Source organism: Cnephaeus nilssonii (assembly GCF_951640355.1).
Source record: "Cnephaeus nilssonii genome assembly, chromosome: 12".
Classification (NCBI taxonomy): domain Eukaryota; kingdom Metazoa; phylum Chordata; class Mammalia; order Chiroptera; family Vespertilionidae; genus Cnephaeus; species Cnephaeus nilssonii.
Window position 1 is genome coordinate 71,040,466 of NC_137083.1, and position 20,175 is coordinate 71,060,640.

General features: G+C 38.9%; 1 protein-coding gene across 1 annotated transcript in view; it reads right to left on the reverse strand.

Moving 5' to 3' along the window:
* Positions 1 to 2,847: 2,847 nt before the first annotated feature.
* The window catches only part of CFTR (CF transmembrane conductance regulator), a 183,019-nt gene continuing 165,691 nt past the window's right edge, over positions 2,848 to 20,175 (reverse strand). The window contains exons 25-27 of the mRNA XM_079785504.1: positions 5,970 to 6,142; positions 5,313 to 5,418; positions 2,848 to 4,082 (exon numbers count right to left, since the gene is read on the reverse strand). Coding sequence (XP_079641630.1) covers positions 3,882 to 4,082; positions 5,313 to 5,418; positions 5,970 to 6,142 — 480 coding nt within the window. The 3' untranslated portion in view covers positions 2,848 to 3,881. The remainder of the gene's footprint in view (positions 4,083 to 5,312; positions 5,419 to 5,969; positions 6,143 to 20,175) is intronic.

Genomic DNA, 20,175 nt, shown 5'->3' on the forward strand with positions numbered 1-20,175 from the left:
TTTGGAGAAACTGAACAAACATCAGAAGCAACTCAAATATGCCAGGGATGTTGGAATTACCAGAGCAGAAATGCATAAAAACGATAATTAATATGTTAATATGTTAATGGCTCTATTGGAAAAAGTAGACAAGATACAAAAGCAGATGAATAATATAAGCGGAGAGATAGAAATTCTAATGAAGGATCAAAAAGAAATGCTAGAGATAAACAACAACAACACTGTAACAGGAATGAAGACTATGCTTGATGACCTCAGACATAGCTGAGGAAAGAAATCTGAGCTTGAGGATATGATAATAGAAACATCCAAAACTGAAAAGCAAAGAGAAAAAAAGACAACAAATACCACTAACTATCCTAAAACTGTGGGGCATCCACAAGAAGGTGTCATAGACCTATAATGGAAATACCCAGGAAAAGAAAGAGAGGGGAAAAAACACAAAAAACATTTGAAGCAATAGTGACTTGAGAATTTTCCCCAAATAATGTCAGACACCAAACCAGGAAGCTCAGAGAACACTAAGCAGGATAAATGCAAACAACAAAAACAAAAACAAAACAAAACTATACTTAGGCATATCATATTCGAACAGCAAAAAAAATCAAATAAAATGGGGGGTGGGGGGTGGGAATGAAGAAATAAGCCAAAGGAGAAAAATCACTTTACCTACTGAGGAAGAAATATAAGAATTACATCTAACTAATCTTCAAAAACCATGTAGGCAATTAGAATGGGGTGAAATATTTAGAGTGCTAGAAGGAAAAAACACCCCACCAACCTAGAACTTAGTACCTTGTGAAAATTATCCTACAAAAGTGAAGGAGAAATAAAGATAGTCTCAGGCAAACAGATACTGAGGGAATTTGTTGCCAGAAGATCTACCTAGCAAGAAATGGTAAAAGAAGGTCTTCTGAGAGAAGGAAAATGATATAGGTTGGAAAGCTCTATATAAGGAAAGGAAGAGCATCAGAGAATTAATACATAAAAGTAAATTAAAACTTTTATGTTTTTACTTATTTAATCGAATAGGTTACAGCTCATTCAAGAAATAATAGCAACAATGTATTTGATTGTATATATATATATATGCAACCTTATATATGCTTATGTATAAATAAAATGAATGACATCAATGATACAAGGGAAAGGAGGGAAGAATTAGGAATATTTTGTTATTATAAGGTACTTATTACATTGTTGTTATAAGGTAGAGCCATACAGTATTGTAGTGTTATTTAAAGGGAGTTGGATTAGTTGTAAATGTATACTGAAAACTCTAGAGCAACGATTAAAAAACGTTAAAAAGTTTAAAAAAAGTATATAATTGATATGCTAAAAAGAGAAAATAGAATCATAAAAAAATTAAAGCCACACAAAAATGTGGCAGTCAAAATAGCAACAAAAAGAAAACAGTAACAAATATGATAGATTTTGTATTAATCAAACTATATCAATAATTATGTTAAATGTCAATGATCTAAACACAATTAAAAGACAGATTGTCAGAATGGATCAAAGACCAAGATCCAACTATATGTTGTCTATAAGAAACCCACTTTAGATATAAAAACACATAAATATTAAAAGTAAAAGTAGGGAGGATTTCCAAAATGGTGGCAGAGTAAGTAGAAGCTACACTGACACTCTCCCAGGACCAAATTGGAAATACAGTTACAATACAGAAAAATCACCCTGAAAAATCAACTAAAGAGAGCTGGAGAGAACCCTGGTAACCAAGGACGGAAAGTGGGGACCACGTAGAGACTGGTAGGAAGTGTGGAGGCGAGAAAGGGCTGGCCAGGCTCCCGCAGACAGCAGCTGACGCTCTGAAAGGACTTTCAAGTAAGTTCCTCAGCTGCGGGGCGTTCCCACTGAGAACTCTGGGGTCTAATCCCCAAGCTGGGCTCCCAAGCCCAGAGCACCAGAATTGAGCAAGGTGCCCAAATAATATCGGGGAGGGGCGGATGTCTGGAAGCTTTGAGTTTTGCCTGAACTCCTGGGCCTGGAGCTAGGAAAAGCAGACCCTGGTGCACTTCTTGGTCTTTTCCAAAGGCACCAGCCCCAGCAGAGGGAGCCACCAGCTGTGCAGTGCTGACAGCTCCCAACAGTACCCAGGGCCGGTCACAAACAGCGTCTGACATTGTCCGGCACTAGAGATCTAGAGATCGGGAGTCTTAGCAGATCTACCTAATACACAAACACAAACAGGCAGTCAAAATGGGGAGACAAAGAAACACGCTCCAAATGAAAGAACAAGAGAATTATCCAGAAGAAGAGATAAATGAAATGGAGAAAAGAAATTTATCAGAAGCTATATCTAAGGGAAGTTTCATGGTTTGTGTTCCATGATCCTTAGAGACTGGAGAGATCAATAAGACACAATCAATGAACATTCTGAAAACAGCTAAGTTTCACACAAATATGTGAATTTTATTGACAAATGATATATTCTTACAGTAAAAAATAGAATGCATTCTTTATTTTGGAGTTGGAAGGTAGTGTGTCCTTGATAGGAGTAGTCAGATTTTGTGGTACTATTTTCTTTAGAGCTGCACCTAAGAGGAAACCTGTATGCTGTCCGGAAATTATCCAGGTGTGGGCAACATCTGTGTGAGCCCTGATGCTTCTCTCCACACCTTCAAGGTAATTTATAGCCCCTGGTCAACGTCACCCCCCCTCCCCCTCCCCCAGGTTTAACATAATATATCATAAAAATAGCTAGTGCCATTAAAAGTCAAAATTTCAAATATAATTTTTATACAAATGTAATTCATAATATAATCATTCTTAAAATATAGGCATTTATATATGAGTTTGAAACATTATTAAAATAAATACTATTTCCTAGAGAAAATTTCTTTTGTATCACAAAATTATAAAACAGAAGCATATAGAACTAATTCATGATTGATTCTTCTTTAGTGTGTCTCCCACTATCTCTCCCACTCAGTATATACAGTATGATGTGCATATAGTAGTCTGAAAACACATGACATCACCCCATGTATACCCATACATTCAGATTTCTGGTACATATACCTGCAGCCCCCATGGCTTAGCTGCCTGTGTTTTTCTGCACCAATTTACATTAAAACCTTTTCCCAGCCATCCTTCAGTTCAGAGGTCCTACGAGCTTGTTACTTTCTGGAAGCTGTGGAAAGGCATGTCAACTTCCCCATGAAGAGAGCTCTCCTGTCCCCTACATGGGACTGTAACAGCCTTTTTCCAGGTAAGGGATGTATTCTTATTATCTGAATTGTTTGAATTTTTGGTAAAAGAGTAGCACTGACCCTGATTTAAAGGATTCCAGAAGTTCTCTCTCCTGACTGATACCTAGGTATTGCACAGTGCATATGCTGACAGGCTGTCTTGTGACTCTCACATATTCTAATGCTCGCTTAGAAATGGGACAGTCGGAATACTGATCAGACACATAGAGGTGTTTTTAAATATCTTGGAGATATTAGAGAAAAAGGAATATAAGCCACTAAAGTTTTAAGTTAATCATCTCTCTAAATAGTATGATTACAGTTCTCCAATAATACAAATCAACCAATTTCACTAAACAATAAGTGGAACAATTAAGCTGGCTGACAGTTACAGCCACCTTTCCGAGGACGACCAAAAGGAAAAGCTTTTCAGGAAAATCTGGCTTGCAAACGTAAGTGGTAAATCTTCAAGGATTTGAAGTACCTGTCACACAATTTGACCGTTGCTGGGAAGCCACTTACCCAGACCTACGTGAACGTCCTTAATTCCTCTTACTAAAAAGTCTCCTTTTTAAACATAGCCTTATTCATCCTTGTTTTCTGAGGCACAAACTGTTTTCTCCTACACGTCCACGTGTGAGCGTTCCATGCAAACATTGGCACTGCTTTCTACAGCCTGGTTTCTTGCACCTCTTCTTCGGTCTCCTCCTGCAGAGCAGTGATTTTGGACCGAGACATGTGCTTGCTGGAGCTGCGGTGGGGTAGGAGCTTCAGGCGGTCCGAGGGGCTCATGGCCTGCTGGAAGAGGCTCTTCTCGCTCAGCAGTCTCTGGATGGAATCGTACTGCCGCACTTGGTTCTCCTCTATGACCTGGGGAAGTGGCTGTTAGTGAGATACTGGACAGAAGGCAGGGCGGACCAGAGCAAGGACAGACACTGGCACGGGCTCAGAGGAAGATAAAAGCCACACGGGAAACAGTGTCCAGAGGCGGGCAGTCTGAACCGTCCGGGAGAGGTCTCATTTCACTGCCAAGTCCTTCACCCTCTTGCTTTAGGGAGCTTCTCCAGCTGTGAAACTACCTGTAACTTTCTATTTAGCATCTGGAAGATTTTTTTTTTTTTTAAATTAGGATTGTACTGAGCAATTACCTCTTCAGAGAGCATTAGAGGAATTAAGCGTGCTTTCAAAACCAGAATGATTTTTGTTAGGTCCCTTTTATAGTACCTTAAAAATGAGTGAGAATCCACAGCATGGTAGTTGAACCTCATCAACAGTGGATTGGAAGGTTAGAAATTCCAAACTGGTCAGAATGTGCCTGAGTTTAATATGCCTGCTTCACATGTTCAAGTTGAGCAAACCCAAGGTCAGAGAACAGAAAGGCTTTATCCAGCCTCCTGAGCCTGACCATGGCAAGGCCAGAGGTTGTGAGTCAGCCCCTAATTTGTTACCTGGAGCTCAGTAATAATAAATGGTAATAACAATCCTTCATTAAGGAGAGCATTTACCTCCAGGAACCTCAAGAGTCTTAACAGAATAATGTGGTACACCATCCTGAGAACTTCCTTGTGACTAAACCGGAGGGAATTTGTAAACATCACTTGGAAGAATCTGTGACAGTTTTGAAAGCACAATGAGAAGGTGATTAGGAGAGACACTCACCTGAGTTCTAAATAATGACTTAAAAAATGAAATGAGCCTTTCAACTATCACATGGAAACTATACACGAGATGCAAGAGAATCCAGGCCTGACCAGGACCCTATCTACCCAAGGAAGATTTAGTTATTAAAAGCCTCAGGACTCAAGTCTTTCTTCTGGCTTATTCCCCAAATAAAGGACTCAAAAGTGTAGATGTTCCAGTTTATTAATGTCACTTAGTAATATGCTGCTCCTTTAGACTTACTGCATTCCAACCTTACCTCATAACTCAGATCAAAGTGAGAAACTTGTGCAGCTATGTTGAGTCAAGCTAAATGTCTGTATGACACATGTTTTAAGGTTGAACTTGTACATTACTGTGATTTGCAGAAACTATCACTTAAGAGATTGTTATCAAGAATTAAAGGAGAAATGAGAGCGTAAGTAATTTATAAACACTCACCAAAAATCGTTGACATTCCAACATTGCTTCTATCCTGTGTTCACAGAGGATCACTGTGCAATTAGCAAATGCTTGTTTTAGGGTTCTTCGAATGATTTGATATGTTCTAGAAAAGAAAGAAAATACCACACATAACATCACAGAACACCAATAATCTGCCTTTATCCTTGATAACATACCTATTGTCCTATCAATTGAGTCCTTTAAATTATCTTTCCTTAAATACTTTTAACATAATTGTGATATAGTCAGCCACAATCAGCTTTGCAACCAAAGGGTAGATTTTAAGTTTCCATCAATAAATAGGACAAGTATTTTGAAGAAAACTTCACAAAAGTACTCTTTTCCTTCATTATGTAGAATCACTAGTAGTTCTTTTGTGCTACCATATAAATGGAGTAGAAAGAAAAAGCATAAGAATCAGAATCTGCCTGTGTAACTAAATATTTCATGTGTTGACAAGGGGGAGAATTTGTATAAAATTCCAAAATCACACTCAGAAGAGAGCTCAAGGCTCTTATACCAGGAAATAAGCACTTATACTCATATCCAATGGTGACTTTTCCACTAGGCAATGGGAATTTATGTCAATATGCAGTAGGTCTCAAGGATTCTGCTCCCGCTGTATTACTAAATAGCAGGAATTCTGAAACTCACATTGGATCCAGATGAGCACTGGGTTCATCCAGCAGCAAGATCTTCGCCTTACTGAGAACAGACCTGGCCAAACACATCAACTGCTTGTGGCCATGGCTTAGGACAAAACCCCCATCCAAAAGGATAAAATCAAGCTTCCCAGGAAATTGCTCTATCACAGATCTGAGTCCAACCTGCAGGAAAGAAGGAGGGAAAACACTGTGCTTAGAAAGGACAGTTCAGATACCACAAGGTTAAAAACACTCCTGGGAGTTCTCAAAGTTTGAATTTCATATCAGCCCCTGCCACTACTGCTATTTGGGCTGGATTAAACAAAAGTCTAATCTGTATAATCTTGACAGCTCTAAAGGATCAGTCTAGGACTTGTTTCATTTCTGTACTTCATCATTCAGGACATTTTCAATGAATGCCTATTATATGCCAAGTATTCCAATAGGGATTGAAGAAATGATCAAGGGCACATGGCCCCTGCAAGGATCAGGATTTATAAAGACTTACACAAACAATTACAACACAATGGAAAACATGCTGGAGAATGGAGTTGTTTAGAATATCATGACAGATTCTTTTACACTCCCTTCCATTCTCTACTCTGTCATAATAGAGCATGAAAAGTGGCATAAAAGAGTCAACAGAGAGCTTTTTACAACTACATATGGCAACTTGCTACTCATCTCTTCAATACATAAAAACTGATCTTAAGAAATTGATGAAACTATGGAGTAAAAACAAACAAACAAACAAACAAAAAACACCCACGAAGTCAAAACTAGGAGATTTTACGGTTACATATTGAGGTGGAATATGAGAGTTGTGTTGGGTTCAATGGCTTGGTTTTATAAGGTAGATAGAAAAAAATAGGTTGAAAATGTCAAAAGATACAGAAACCCATTCTTTCAAAATAAGACAAAAATGACTGAAGTCTTGGTTCTTATCACTTATTCAGATCAATGTGCATTAATGTTTATTTTTTTTTTGCCAAATATTGCTGAATGTTTGAGGACTAAAAGATGTGCAGATGATTGTCTCCTGGGAGGTTTGAGATTTAGTGTGGGGAAGTAACATACAATACTAACTGTAATATAGGCAGATGAGATAATGGCTTTAAGAAAAACTCATGAGTCCAGTGATGTTTGTTCAGCAAATATTAACTGTGTGTCTGTAATATGCACTGCAGATGATACTCTTTTCCTTGATTTGGTTCTCATTAAAGCAATCCTATCTAATAAAAAAGTAATATGCAAATTGACCATCACTCCAACACACAAGATGGCTGCCCCCATGTGGACACAAGATGGCCACCACAAGATGGCCGGCAGGGGAAGGCAGTTGTGGGCGATCAGGCCAGCAAGGGAGGGAAGTTGGGAGGGACCAGGCCTGCAAGGGAGGGCAGTTGGGGGCGACCAGACCTGCAGGGGAGGACAGTTGGGGGGGCAAGGCCCAGCAGGGGAGGGCAGTTAGGCATCAATTAGGCTGGCAGGGGAATCGTTGGGGGGGGGGTGATCAGGCTGGCAGGCAGTTGGGAGCCAGCAGTCCTGGATCGGGCCTAAATGGGAAGTCAGACATCCCTTGAGGGGTTCCAGATTGGAGAGGGTGCAGGCTGGGCTGAGGGACACACACACACACACATCCCATGCATGAATTTCGTGCACTGGGCCTCTAGTCTCACTATGAGAATTAATTAATTCTGAAAGGTTTCTGAGATGGCAGGGAATGTAAACATATTGATTAGATAAGGGGATTACTCTGACGTATCCTAGAAGACTCAAACAGAAAACGACTTTTGGGTCCAAGTAGCTGAGAATGTGAATAAAGGACACTGGGTGGGGAGTTAGAGGAGCTGTGTTCTCTCTGTCTTCAGTCTATGAACCTGCTACAGTCTCTCCCATCTTAAAACAGAAACAAAACCCCTCACTTGCATCCACATTCTCCTTTAGCTGTTATGTAATATCTACCCTGTTTGTCATCTAGAAATCTCAAAAAATTAGTATGCATCTATTGTCTCCACTTCCTCATACCACAGAACATGCTTCCCTTCTTCAAACATATATTACTTGGCTTATAAGAAACCACACAATCTTTGACCATTTCTACCTATTAGCATGTGTGGGCAACTCTCCCTCTTCCTGTCCCTTGAATATTCATCTTCCTAACCCTCAACTCTCCAGACTCTCCTGAGATCTCTGTCATTCTTAGGGCATCGATTACCACAGATAAGCTAATGATTTTTCAAATCTTTATCTCCAGCCCCAGATATCTTCCAAATACTTCTTAAATTCTTCTCCTCCTCACTAACCCTATTACAGGGACCTTAGGGTAGGCCATCTTAATCTCTTAAGCATCATACTGTAAATCCCAAGTTGTGGATTTGTCAATTCACCACACAAACACCTCAGGGAACCTTCAAAAATACAGGTTTAACCATCTTATTTCTCTGTTTTAAATAGCTTCCTAGCAGAATAAAACTGAGCTCTCTGAGGTGGCATTTAAGGTATCTAAAATCAAGTCCACTCCACTCTTACTTCCAGCAGCACCAAACAGCTTGTAGGTCCCTATACACCTTGACATACCCTTCTGAATATCTCTGATCATCCTTCAGGGCAGTCAGGCACCTAACCAGGGTGCCATTTGTACAAGTTTTCCCTGAGACTATCAGCTTCTTAAGGGTAAAGGTGTGCTTTTTAACTCTGTGTCCCCAGTAGCAATACTGAACACATTGTCAACATCAACTCATTTGTACATTTGTTCAACAAATATGCACTAAGCTGGAATGCTGACCAAACAAAACAAACATGGTTTAGATGAATGATAAATGAATCCCAACTTAAGGAAGAATGACAATGATAAATGAATGATACTGGCTTTAGCTTTGCCAATATAGCGTGTGATTTAAGAGAAGTAACTTTGCCTGTTTTCTCATCTTTAAGACTCTATAAAACCTTTTAAAGATCAAATGATAACATTAAAAGTTCCTAACACTGATAAGCATGTTCTATAGTGTCAGTATTTTATCTCAGATCAATTAGCAGTGTTTATGGATATTTTTAAGTCAAATTAACATTAAGAAAAGTACAAATTAGATGGATGTTAACTAGACTTTTGTGGTAGTCATTTTGCAACATATACAATTACTAAATTTTAAATTGTACTCCTGAAACTAATACAATGATAAGTATGTATGTCAATTACATATCAATTAAAAAGCAAAATATTATACTAATTAAAAACTAGATCTCAATTTCCTAGTATTTTGTTTAGGATTTTTGCATCTGTATTCATCAGAGATATTGGTCTGTAATTTTCCTTTTTGTGTTATTCTTGCCAGGTTTTTGGTATCAGGGTTATGTTGACATCATAAAATGTGTTAGGAAATATTGCCTCTTCTTCAATTTTTTTGGAAGAGTTTGAGAAGGTTTTAAGTCTTTGAACATTTGGTAGAATTCACTAGTGAAGCCATCTGGTCCTGAACTTTTATTTTTGGAGAGGTTTTTTATGGTTGTTTCAACTTCATCACTGCTGACCTATTTCGATTTTCCAATCTTCATGATTGAGTCTAGGAAGGCTATATATTTGTAGGAACTTATCCATTTCTTCTAGGTTATTGAATTTGGTGGCATAGTCCTTCATAGTATTCTAGTATGATCCTCTGTATATATGCCATGTCTGTGGTGACTTCTCCTCTTTCATTTCTGATTTTGTTTATATGTTTTTTTTTCTCTTTTTTTCTTTAGTGACTATCCAGGGGTTTGTCAATTTTATTAATCCTAATATATACATCATGATCAAGTGGGGTTCATTCCAGGGGCATAAGGATGGTTCAACATATGCAAATCAATGTAATATACCACATTAACTAAAGAAATAATAAAAATCATATGAGTTTATTAACAGATGCAGAAAAAGCACTTAAGATACAATATCCATAAATTTGACTTGCGATCCTATTTCAAATTTATAGAAAAGATTCCTTTATTAACTTTGGTCGAGAATATGTTTGTATATTTTCAGAAAACAATTCCGAGACCATGTGGATTCCTGCAACAGAGAGGAATTGACAGGAGTGCTCCAGCCATGAAGACAGAAGAGAAACAGTCCAGAGATGGAAGATGCTGACAATGCCTTGCCATACTAGCAGTCAGCAGATGTGAGTCACTGCAGATTGCCCAGGACCAAACCAGAGAGGGTCGGACCTGCATTACCACCATTTGTCCACCATCCAGAACTGAAATATCATTGCTGTTATGTACATACAAAGAACTGTTGGACATAGAAATTGGGACTCAAAAGAACTGTTGGCCCAGAAACAAACTCACTATAGACTGATTCATTTGCCTCTGAGCATAACCATTATTGCTTGTCTCATTTTCAGTTCCTGTAAGTGTATTCCTAGTATCACATGAGCTCACTCATCTAGGGGAAAAGATGAACAACATAGACTGAGGAACAAGAACAGCATCGATCAGACTGTCAGACTTCAGAGGGAAGGTAGGGGAGGGTGGGGATAAGGGAGATAGATCAACCAAAGGACTTGTGTGCTTGCATATTAGCCTAACCAGTGATCACGGACAACAGGGGGGTGGGAGCATGTGTGTGGAGGGGTTTGGGATGGGAATGGGAGGTGGGGTGGGGTGGAGGACAAATATGTGATACCTTAATCAATAAAGTAATTAAAAAAATAAAAAAGATACAATATCCATTTATTATTAAAATACTAAACACAATAGGGATAGAAGAAAAGTACCTCAACCTAATAAAGGCCATATATGATAAACCTTCAGATAATATTATACTCAATGGTGAAAGACTGAAATCTTTTCCTCTAAAATCAGAAACAAGACAAGGATGCCCAATCTCATCACTCTTATTCTGGAAGTCCTAGCCAGAGCAATAAGGTAAGAGAAAGAAATTAAAGGCATCCAAATTGGAAAGTAAGAAGTAAAAGCATCACTTTTTTCAGATGACAATACTTGTACATAGAAAACCCTAAAGACACAATCAAAAAACTGTTAGAAACAATAAACAAATACAGTAAAGTCGCAGGATACAAAATCAATGTACAAAAATCCTCTGCCTTCTTGTGTACTAAAAACAAAACTTCAGAAAAAGAAATAAAAAGCATTTCTTTTGCAATTGCAACCAATAGAATAAAATACCTAGGAATAAACTTAATAAAGAATGTGAAAGACCTATATACTGAAAATTACAAAGCATTATTAAGAAATTGAAAAAGACATAACAAAATGGAAAAATATCCCATGTTCATGGATTGGAAGAATCAACATAGTTAAAATGGGCACATTACCCAAACACAATTTTAATGGAAGCCCCATTAAAATCCCAATGTCATTTTTAAAGAAATAGAATAAAAAACCATTGATTTTGTATGGAACCACAAAAGACCCTGAATAGCCAAAGCATTCCTGAGAAAAAAGAATGAAGATGGAAATATCACACTATTTGACTTCAAATTATACTACAGAGTAATGATAATCAAAACAGCATGGCATTAGCAGAAAAACAGACACACAGGTCAATGGAACCGTGAGAGCCCAGATATAAAACCACATGTATATGGGCAGATAATTTTCGACAAAGGAGCCAGAAACACTATGGAGTAAAGAAACCTCTTTAATAAATGGGGCAGGGGAAACTGGAAAGCCACATGCAAAAGAATGACACTGGATTACAGTTTTTCCCCCTGTTAAAAAATTAGTTCAAAATGGATCAAAGACCTAAATATAAGATCAAAAACAATAAATTTCATAGAGGAAAGCATAGGTACTAAACTTATGGACTTTGATCATAGAGAACATTTTATGAACTTGACCCCAAAGGCAAGGGAAGTAAAGGCAAAAATAAATGAATGGGACTATATCAAACTAAAAAGCTTTTGCACAGCAAAAGAAACTGACAAGACAAAGAGGCAGCCAACCAAATGGGAGATGATATTTGCAAAAAATAGCTCTCATAAAAGTTTAATATCCAAAATATAAAAAGAACTCATAAAACTCAACACCAAACAAACAACCCAATTAAAAAATGGGCAGAAGACCTGAACAGATACCCTCCCAAGGAGATATACAACAGCCAATAGATACATGAAAAGATGCTTAACCTCACTGGCAATTAGGGAAATACAAATTAAAACTACAATGAGATACCAGCTCACACCTGTTAGAATGGCTATTGCCAATAAGACAAGTATTAACAGGCGTTGGAGATATTGTGGAAAAAAAGGGAACCCTCATTCACTGCTGGTGGGAATGTAGACTAGTACAGCCACTATGGAAAACAGCATGGCAATTCATCAAAAAATTAAGAATAGAGCTGCCGTATGGCCCAGCAATCCCTCTCTTGGGTATATGCCAGAAAAACTCAAAAACATGTATTTGCAAAGCTATATGCACCCCTATATTCATTGCAGCATTATTCAAGATGGCCAAGTCATGGTGGCAACCAAGGTGTCCTATGATAGAGAACTGGATAAAGAAGATGTGGTCCATATACACAATGGAATAGTTCTCAGCCATAAGAAAGGATGAAATAGTGCCATTTGTGACAACATGGATGGACCTTAAGATTATTATAAGTGAAACAAGTCAGGCAGAAAAAGCTAAGGACCATATTATTTCACTCAAATGTGGGATCTAAAACTGATACTCATAAACACAATCAGCAGTGTGGTGGTTGCCAGAGGGAAGTGGGTGGGGGAGTGAAAAGATGGGGAGTGGGGGGTGAAGGGGGCCTAGTACATGGTGATGGAGGATGATTTGACTTTGGTGGTGGGCACACAGTACAATCTAGAGATCTTGTAACATAGAAATCTACACCTGAAATCTATATGATCATATTAACCAATGTCATCCCAATTAAACTGAATTTTTTAAAAAAAGGCTAGAGCTCTGAAATCACAGAGAAGTGGCTTTGAATCTGCACTCTACCACTGATTTGCTGATGATGTCAAGTGTGTTATTTAAGTCTCATTTACTTCACTTGGAAAAAATGAGGAAAAGCTTGTATAGATTTCAAAAGTGTGTAATGGGGATTAAATGGGATAATTGTGGAAAGAAGTTGCCACAGAGTATGGCACATGGTAAACACTTAATCCATGGTGACTAATAGTATTGTTGGAGCTTGGAAATCCCAAGGACATAGGGCTGGTCACTGAAACACTACCCTTCACAAGTTGACTAGTGACCTAAGTTAGCAGGAAATACTACAATACTATTCATTTACATCAACCTCCTAATAACAATGTTGTATGAATGTAGTAGCATGTATTGTTCCTTTAGATCTCACACCGATACACACTGATTCCCAGGGCCCTAGTAGGAAAGCCACTTCACTGTGTGATACTTTTGCACTTCTCTGTGATAAAGAGCTGAGCAACATATTTGTTTTCCCCAAATAAGACTATTTATTTACTACAAGGAAACAATTATATACCTAAATATATATTACTACCAATGTTTAGAGAACAACATTTTGAAAAATGAATGACAGCGAGACAGACCAATAGAAAGTGTATTCTGCAACATTTCTATCTCACTATTTTACTCACTATAAATGTGATAAAAATCTTGTAAAATCACATTCACTAGAGAAAGGTCAACATAAGTCAGTAAAACTTTAACTTTTAAAGTCAGTGAACATTTAAAAAATTTATTAATTACCTAATTTATGCCATATATTGTGATAGGTTTTGCAGAGAAAATAGGAAGCAAGATAGAATAGCAATTGTTTATAAAAGATACAAATTTACTGTTACCAACTCAATGTGGTGATAAGAATGGTCTAATAGCCTGCTGATTGTTTGCATGTAAATGACTGCTTAGTCATGTATTGCTTACTAGGCTCAATGAGAGTTTATGAAGTTCTAGGTACTACAGCAGACCCAGGGATTCAAGGATGAATAACACTAGGCCCTGCCTTGAAGGAACTCATGATCCAGACAAATAGAAAAATAGTAACTGAGAAATTACTATTCAAAGAAATAAGTGCTGTGGGGGGAAAAAAGACTGAAATGGGAATTGCCATAGAGATAATTAAATATAATGATCTGTAGCAGCACAATCCTTTAAATAAAAATATATACATATTCCCAATCCTAAATAATAAAAGGCTAATATGCAAATTGACTGAACGGTGGAACGACAGGTTGCTATGACACTCACTGACCACCAGGGGGCATACGCTCAACACAGGAACTGCCCCAAGGTGGTTAGTTCATTCCCACAGGAGGAGCGCTGCTCAGCCAGAAGCCAGGCTCACAGCTGGCAAGTGCAGGGATGATGGCAGGAGCCTATCCTGCCTCTGCAGCAGCACTAAGGATGTCCAACTGCCGGTGGGCCTAAGCAGGCAGACGGACATCCCCTGAGGGCTCCTGGACTGCAAGAGGGCACAGGCCAGGCTGAGGGCCCCCCCCCCAGTGCACGAATTTCATGCACCGGGCCTCTAGTATAATAATAATTATCAATTAATTATATTAATAATAATAATTATTTGTAATAGTATCATAATCTATTTTTAATAGATTAAAAATAAATACAGCCTGTCACTGCAGCCCCCACTGTGCAGGCCACTGAATGGGTAGGGACAACCACTGAGTGGCCTTAAACTGTTCTTTCACAAACTCTTAAACAGTATGGAAATCAGGTTAATGGGAAATAAAGTGAAAGAAGAAAGAAAGAAAGAAAGAAAGAAAGAAAGAAAGAAAGAAAGAAAGAAAGAAAGAAAGAAAGAAAGAAAGAAAGAAAGAAAGAAAGAAAGAAAGAAAGAAAGAAAGAAAGAAAGAAAGAAAGAGAAAGAAAGAAAGAAAGAAAGAAAGAAAGAAAGAAAGAAAGAAAGAAAGAAAAAAAGAAAGAGAAAGAGAAAGAGAGAGAGAGAGAGAGAGAGAGAGAAAGAAAGAAAGAAAGGAAGGAAGGAAGGAAGGAAGGAAGGAAGGAAGGAAGGAAGGAAGGAAGGAAGGAAGGAAAGAAAGAAAGAAAGAAAGAAAGAAAGGAAGAAAGGAAGGAAGGAAGAGGGAGAGAGAGGGAGAGAGAGAGAGAGAGAGAGAGAGAGAGAGAGAGAGAGAGAGAGAGAGAGAGAAAGGAAGGAAGGAAGGAAGGAAGGAAGGAAGGAAGGAAGGAAGGAAGGAAGGAGGGAAGGAAGGAAGGAGGGAAGGAAGGAAGGAGTAAATAAAGAAATACAAACTGTCCAAATTAAGGTGAATTAAAAATTACTGGAATCTGAACATGTCTAATGTTTTTCATTCTAACTAAGCATTAAAAGAAATAAAAGCATCAACAACTGTGGATAAAAGAACTTAGGACAAAAGAATTTTCCAGCTTCACACTGTTGAGTAATAAATCACATATACTTCCCAAACTTCTATTTAGAAAGGAGAAATTTTGTTTTATGACATATCAAACTAAAAAATATTTAACAGCCTGTAAAGAACCAGGTATTTCTTTAAAAATGTTGACTTTTGCTCTTGCTGCACTCTGGAATGTTATTGTGGAGCAAGAGTTTGCTCTTGTGATAAGGAAGCATGAAAAAAAATCAGAAAAAGTGAACTGTGGTTAGACTAAATAGTCCACTAGTAGGCAGTTATAAAAATAGACACTCTCAACTCCTTAAGACACTCTTTTTGCTACTTTGCAGGTTTTCCAGGGCAAATTTTTAACTTGAAAAGCCACTATTTCTCCTATTTAGCTTACTCTCTAAAAGTAACTTACCTCGCTATCAATGTGTAAGAAAGGAAACTATTTTATAAATAATCTAATAAGCAAATAATAACCAAAAAAGCCTTCATTCTATAATTAGCAGAACTGCTGTTTAGACTATGAATTATACTGAGACAGCTCGCTGTGGTGCAAGCCTGTGAACCAGCAAAGGGTACTGCTGTTCCTGCATCGATCAGTCATCTGAACCCAGCCCCTTATTTAAGTAAATAAGTTAAATCACTCATTCAGTGAATATTTACTTAACACCATCCATGTGGCCAACATTACTCCGTGCACTGGAAATACCTCAGTGCATAGACATCATCCCTGCCCTTAAGGAACCCTCAATCTGGTGGGGTACAGTGACAAGTTAAGAGGTAAATCTCTATCCCATGTGAAGAATGTGATGAAAGGGGTAGATGAACAGGGTACACCTGGAAAGGGCTCCTCCCTCCGACCTGCAGCAACGGGGCAGGTTTCTGGAAAGAAGCAATGTGTAAGGAGATGCCTGAATGATGCATTAGGAGCAGGCCGTGAAGGGTTTTCCGCGTACAGAGAACAGCATGTGAAGAAGCTTCAGGAGAACAGAGTGCACAGGATGCTTTACAGAAATGAAAGAAATTCAGTCTACTAGTAGAGGGGTCATAGTCAGCAGGGGAGGTTGGAGAATGATTTAGAGTGGCAGGCAGAGACCACATAGCAAAGGACCTTTTAAGCCACCTTAAGTAGTGCAAACCTGGTCCAAAGAGAAATAAGGAGCCATAGGAAGGGGAGAAACAAGAGGTCAGATGCAGGGTTTAGAAAGATTGCCAGAGCTGCCAAGAGCTGAATGAACTGCAGAAAAGGGAAATCAGGCAGGAGCTTCTTTCCAAAATCCCCATGAGAGTTATAGGGGTGTTAGGTGGGAAAGAAAAAAGGTGAATACATCCTAGATACTTGCAGGAGACAGCCTCGAGAGGGCTTGACATATGGAGAAATTAAGACACAAGAAATCAAGAATGAGTCCCAGGTCTTGCCTCTGGGCAAGTGAAGGATGGTGAAGCCATTCACTAGGATTAGGAACACAGGACAATTGTGGGGGTGGTGAACATAAGAAACTCACTTATATGGACATAAGGTAATTATCCATGCTGAGATGTGAAACACTGTACTTACCTCCTCCCATGACCACATCAAAATTACAACTAAACTACAGAACAACCATCATTGAGAACCCTCTGAAGTCTAGCTGAACAGAAGTCCTATAACTAAGGATACACAGAAGAAGTCACATGGAGACTCATAGGAGTGGGGGGAAGACATAGAGCAGGCTGGTCCCACACCCACCTGTAGCAGTTAAAAATTGGGAGGGATATCTTGGCTGTGGAGGTCCCGGCTGAGGAACAAGTGGTCCCAACTGCACACCAGGCTCCTCAGCCCAGGGTTCTAGTGTTGGGAAGAGAAGTCCCCATAACTTCTAGCTGTGAAAATCAGCAGAGGTTGTGGCTGAGTGAGACAGTGCGCTGCTGGAGTCTCAACTGTTCCTCTTACAGGGCCCACACATGGATTCACTCATTCTAAGATCCAGCATGGGGGTAGCAGTTCAAAAGGAGCCAGAAACATACAGGGAGGAACTGAATTGTCTGGATTCAGGGTGAGCACTGGGGAAGCAGCTTTCTCCCAGAGGCCACTGTTCCTTTGCTGAGCCTTTCCACTGCATGTGAAGGCAGCACCATTCTGAGTCTCCATCAACCTGACTAACACTGTTTGCTCTGCCCTGTGATTCCTTGAGACCCCCACCCCGCCCAAACTGTAGGCTTAGCCAAGCAGCTTCCAGTGTCTTTTCCATTCAAATAGCCTATCTTGGCTCATGCTTTGGACTTTCCTAAAATCTCTCAGAGATTCACAAATCCCAAACAAGCAGCACATAGCTTCAGCAAGCCCTGTACCACTTTCTAAGAATCCCTAAGCCTAGGACTAGCAGCAGCAGGCCTTAGTTCACAGCTTAGCCTCCCCCAGGCACTTTCAAGCTCAGCTCAAGTGGCAACCATCTGTGGATCACTTTGTAGCTCATACCAGGTGGCCCAGGGCAGGGCATAGTAGCGACTGACCATGGCCTGAAACTCCCAAGAGGCCCCAGACATACTCAGTGGCCAGCATCAGAGCACACCAAAGCACCACCCAGCCACTCCATAACGATACACCCAAAGGGCAGACTCGGCAGGCACTAGAGACCCACTAAAGTGAATCCTGCTCCATAGGTTCAGCCCCTGCACAAAAGCTCATCCACTGCAATCATAAGCAGACCTCACAACAAATCAGTCTGAGGGTCAATCCCTCCCACTGACATACCAACAGTAATCGAGGCTCAACTACAATAGGAAAGTATACACAGCACACACAAAAGACACACCTGGCACACCTGATTCAGGTGACCAGAGAGACTATGCCACTGTCCTGCATAGGACACCTAATATATAAGGCCACTCTACCAAGACCAGGAGACATAGCAACTCTAATAGATAGAAACATGCCCTGGCCAGTGTGGCTCAGTTGATTGAGTGCTACCCCATGTACTGAAAGGTCACTGGTTCAATTCCTGGTGAGGGCACATGCCCAGCTTGTGTGCTCAATCCCTGGTCAGGTACATGAAGGAGGCAGCCAATCTATGTTTCTCTCTCACATCGATGTTTCTCTCTCTCTAAAAATTAATTAAAACATTTTTTAAAAAAAGAAACAAACTCAGGGAGGCAGCCAGAATGAGTAGAAAAAGGAACATGTCCCAAATGAAAGAACAGAACAAAACTTCAGAAAAAGAACTAAACAAAATGGAGACAAGCAATTTATCAGATGCAGAGTTCAAAACACTGGTTATAAGGATGCTCAATGAACTTAGGAGAAGAGTAGATGAACTTACTGAGAACTTCAACAAAGAGATAGGGAACATAAAAGGGAAACAGAAAACATAAAAAAGAATCAGTCAGAATGAAGAATAGAATAACTAAAATAAAGAATACATTAGATGAAATCAACAGTAGATTAGATGAAGTAGAGGACTGAATCACTGATTTGGTAGAAAAGGTAGAAGAAAACACCCAAAACATCAAAAAGGAAAAAAAATCCAAAAAAGTGAGAATAATTTAAAGGCCTCTGGGACAATATCAAGCATACAAGTATTTGCATCATAAGGGAACCAGAAGGAGAAGATAAAGAGCAAGGAATTGAAAACCTTTTGAAGAAATAATGATGGAAAACTTCCCTAACATGGTGAAGGAAATAGACATACAAGCCCAGAAAGCACAGAGAGTCCCAAATAAGATTAACCCAAAAAGCCCACACCAACACACATCATAATTAAAATGCCAAAGGTTAAGGACAAAGAGAGACTCTTAAAAGCAGCAAGAGAAAAGCAGTTAGTTATCTACAAGGGAGCTCCCATAGGGACATCAGCTTATTTCTCAATGGAAATTTTGTAGGCCAGAGGGATTGGCATGAAATATCCAAAGTCATGAAAAAAATGGATCTACAACCAAGATCACTCTATCCAGCAAGGATATAATTTAAAATTGAAAGAGATATAAAGAACTTCTCAGTCAAGAAAAAACTAAAGGAGTTCATCACTACCAAATCGGTATTACAAGAAATTTTGAATAGACTTCTTTAAGAAAAAGAAGATATAAAAATATGAATAAGAAAATGGCAATAACTACATATCTATCAACAATTATTTTAAATTTATATTGATTAAATGCTCCAATCAAAAGACATAGGGTGGTCCTGGACAGTGTTTCTCAATGGTTAGAGTGTTGGCCCCTGCACCTAAGGGTCTCAGGTTCAATTCCTGGTCAAGGGCATATACCTGAGCTGCAGTTTGCTCCCCTCCCCCAGGCAGGGCATGCGCAGGAGGCAACCAGTCAATGTGTCTCTCTCACATTGATGTTTTTCTCTCTTCCCTAAAAAGACCCTTGAATCTCTCCCTGAAAAGAAATAAAAAAAAATATCCTGAATGAATAAAAATTAAAAAAAGACCCTTACATATGCTGTCTACAAGGTACTCATTTCAGATTGAAAGACACACATAGACTGAAAGTGATGAAAAAATATTTCATGAAAATGGAAACCATAAAGAAATGGTGCATATGTACAATGGAATATGACTTTGTCATAAAAGAGAATGAAATCTTGCCATCTGAAACAACATGGATGGACTTAGAGAGTACTGTGATGAGTGAAATAAGTCAGACAGAGAAAGACAAATGCCATATGACTTCACTTACATGTAGAATCTAAAAGACAAACAAACAAAAATGAAACAAACTCTGAGGTACAGAGAACATTTTGATGGTTACAAAATGGGAGGGGAGTTGGAGGGATGGATGAAAAAGGAGAAGGGATTGAGAAGTACAGATTGGTATTTACCCAACAGTCATGAGGATGTAAAGTACAGCATAGGGAATATGGTCAATAATATTGTAATAACTACATATGGTGTCAAATGGGTACTAGATTTATTGGGATGATCA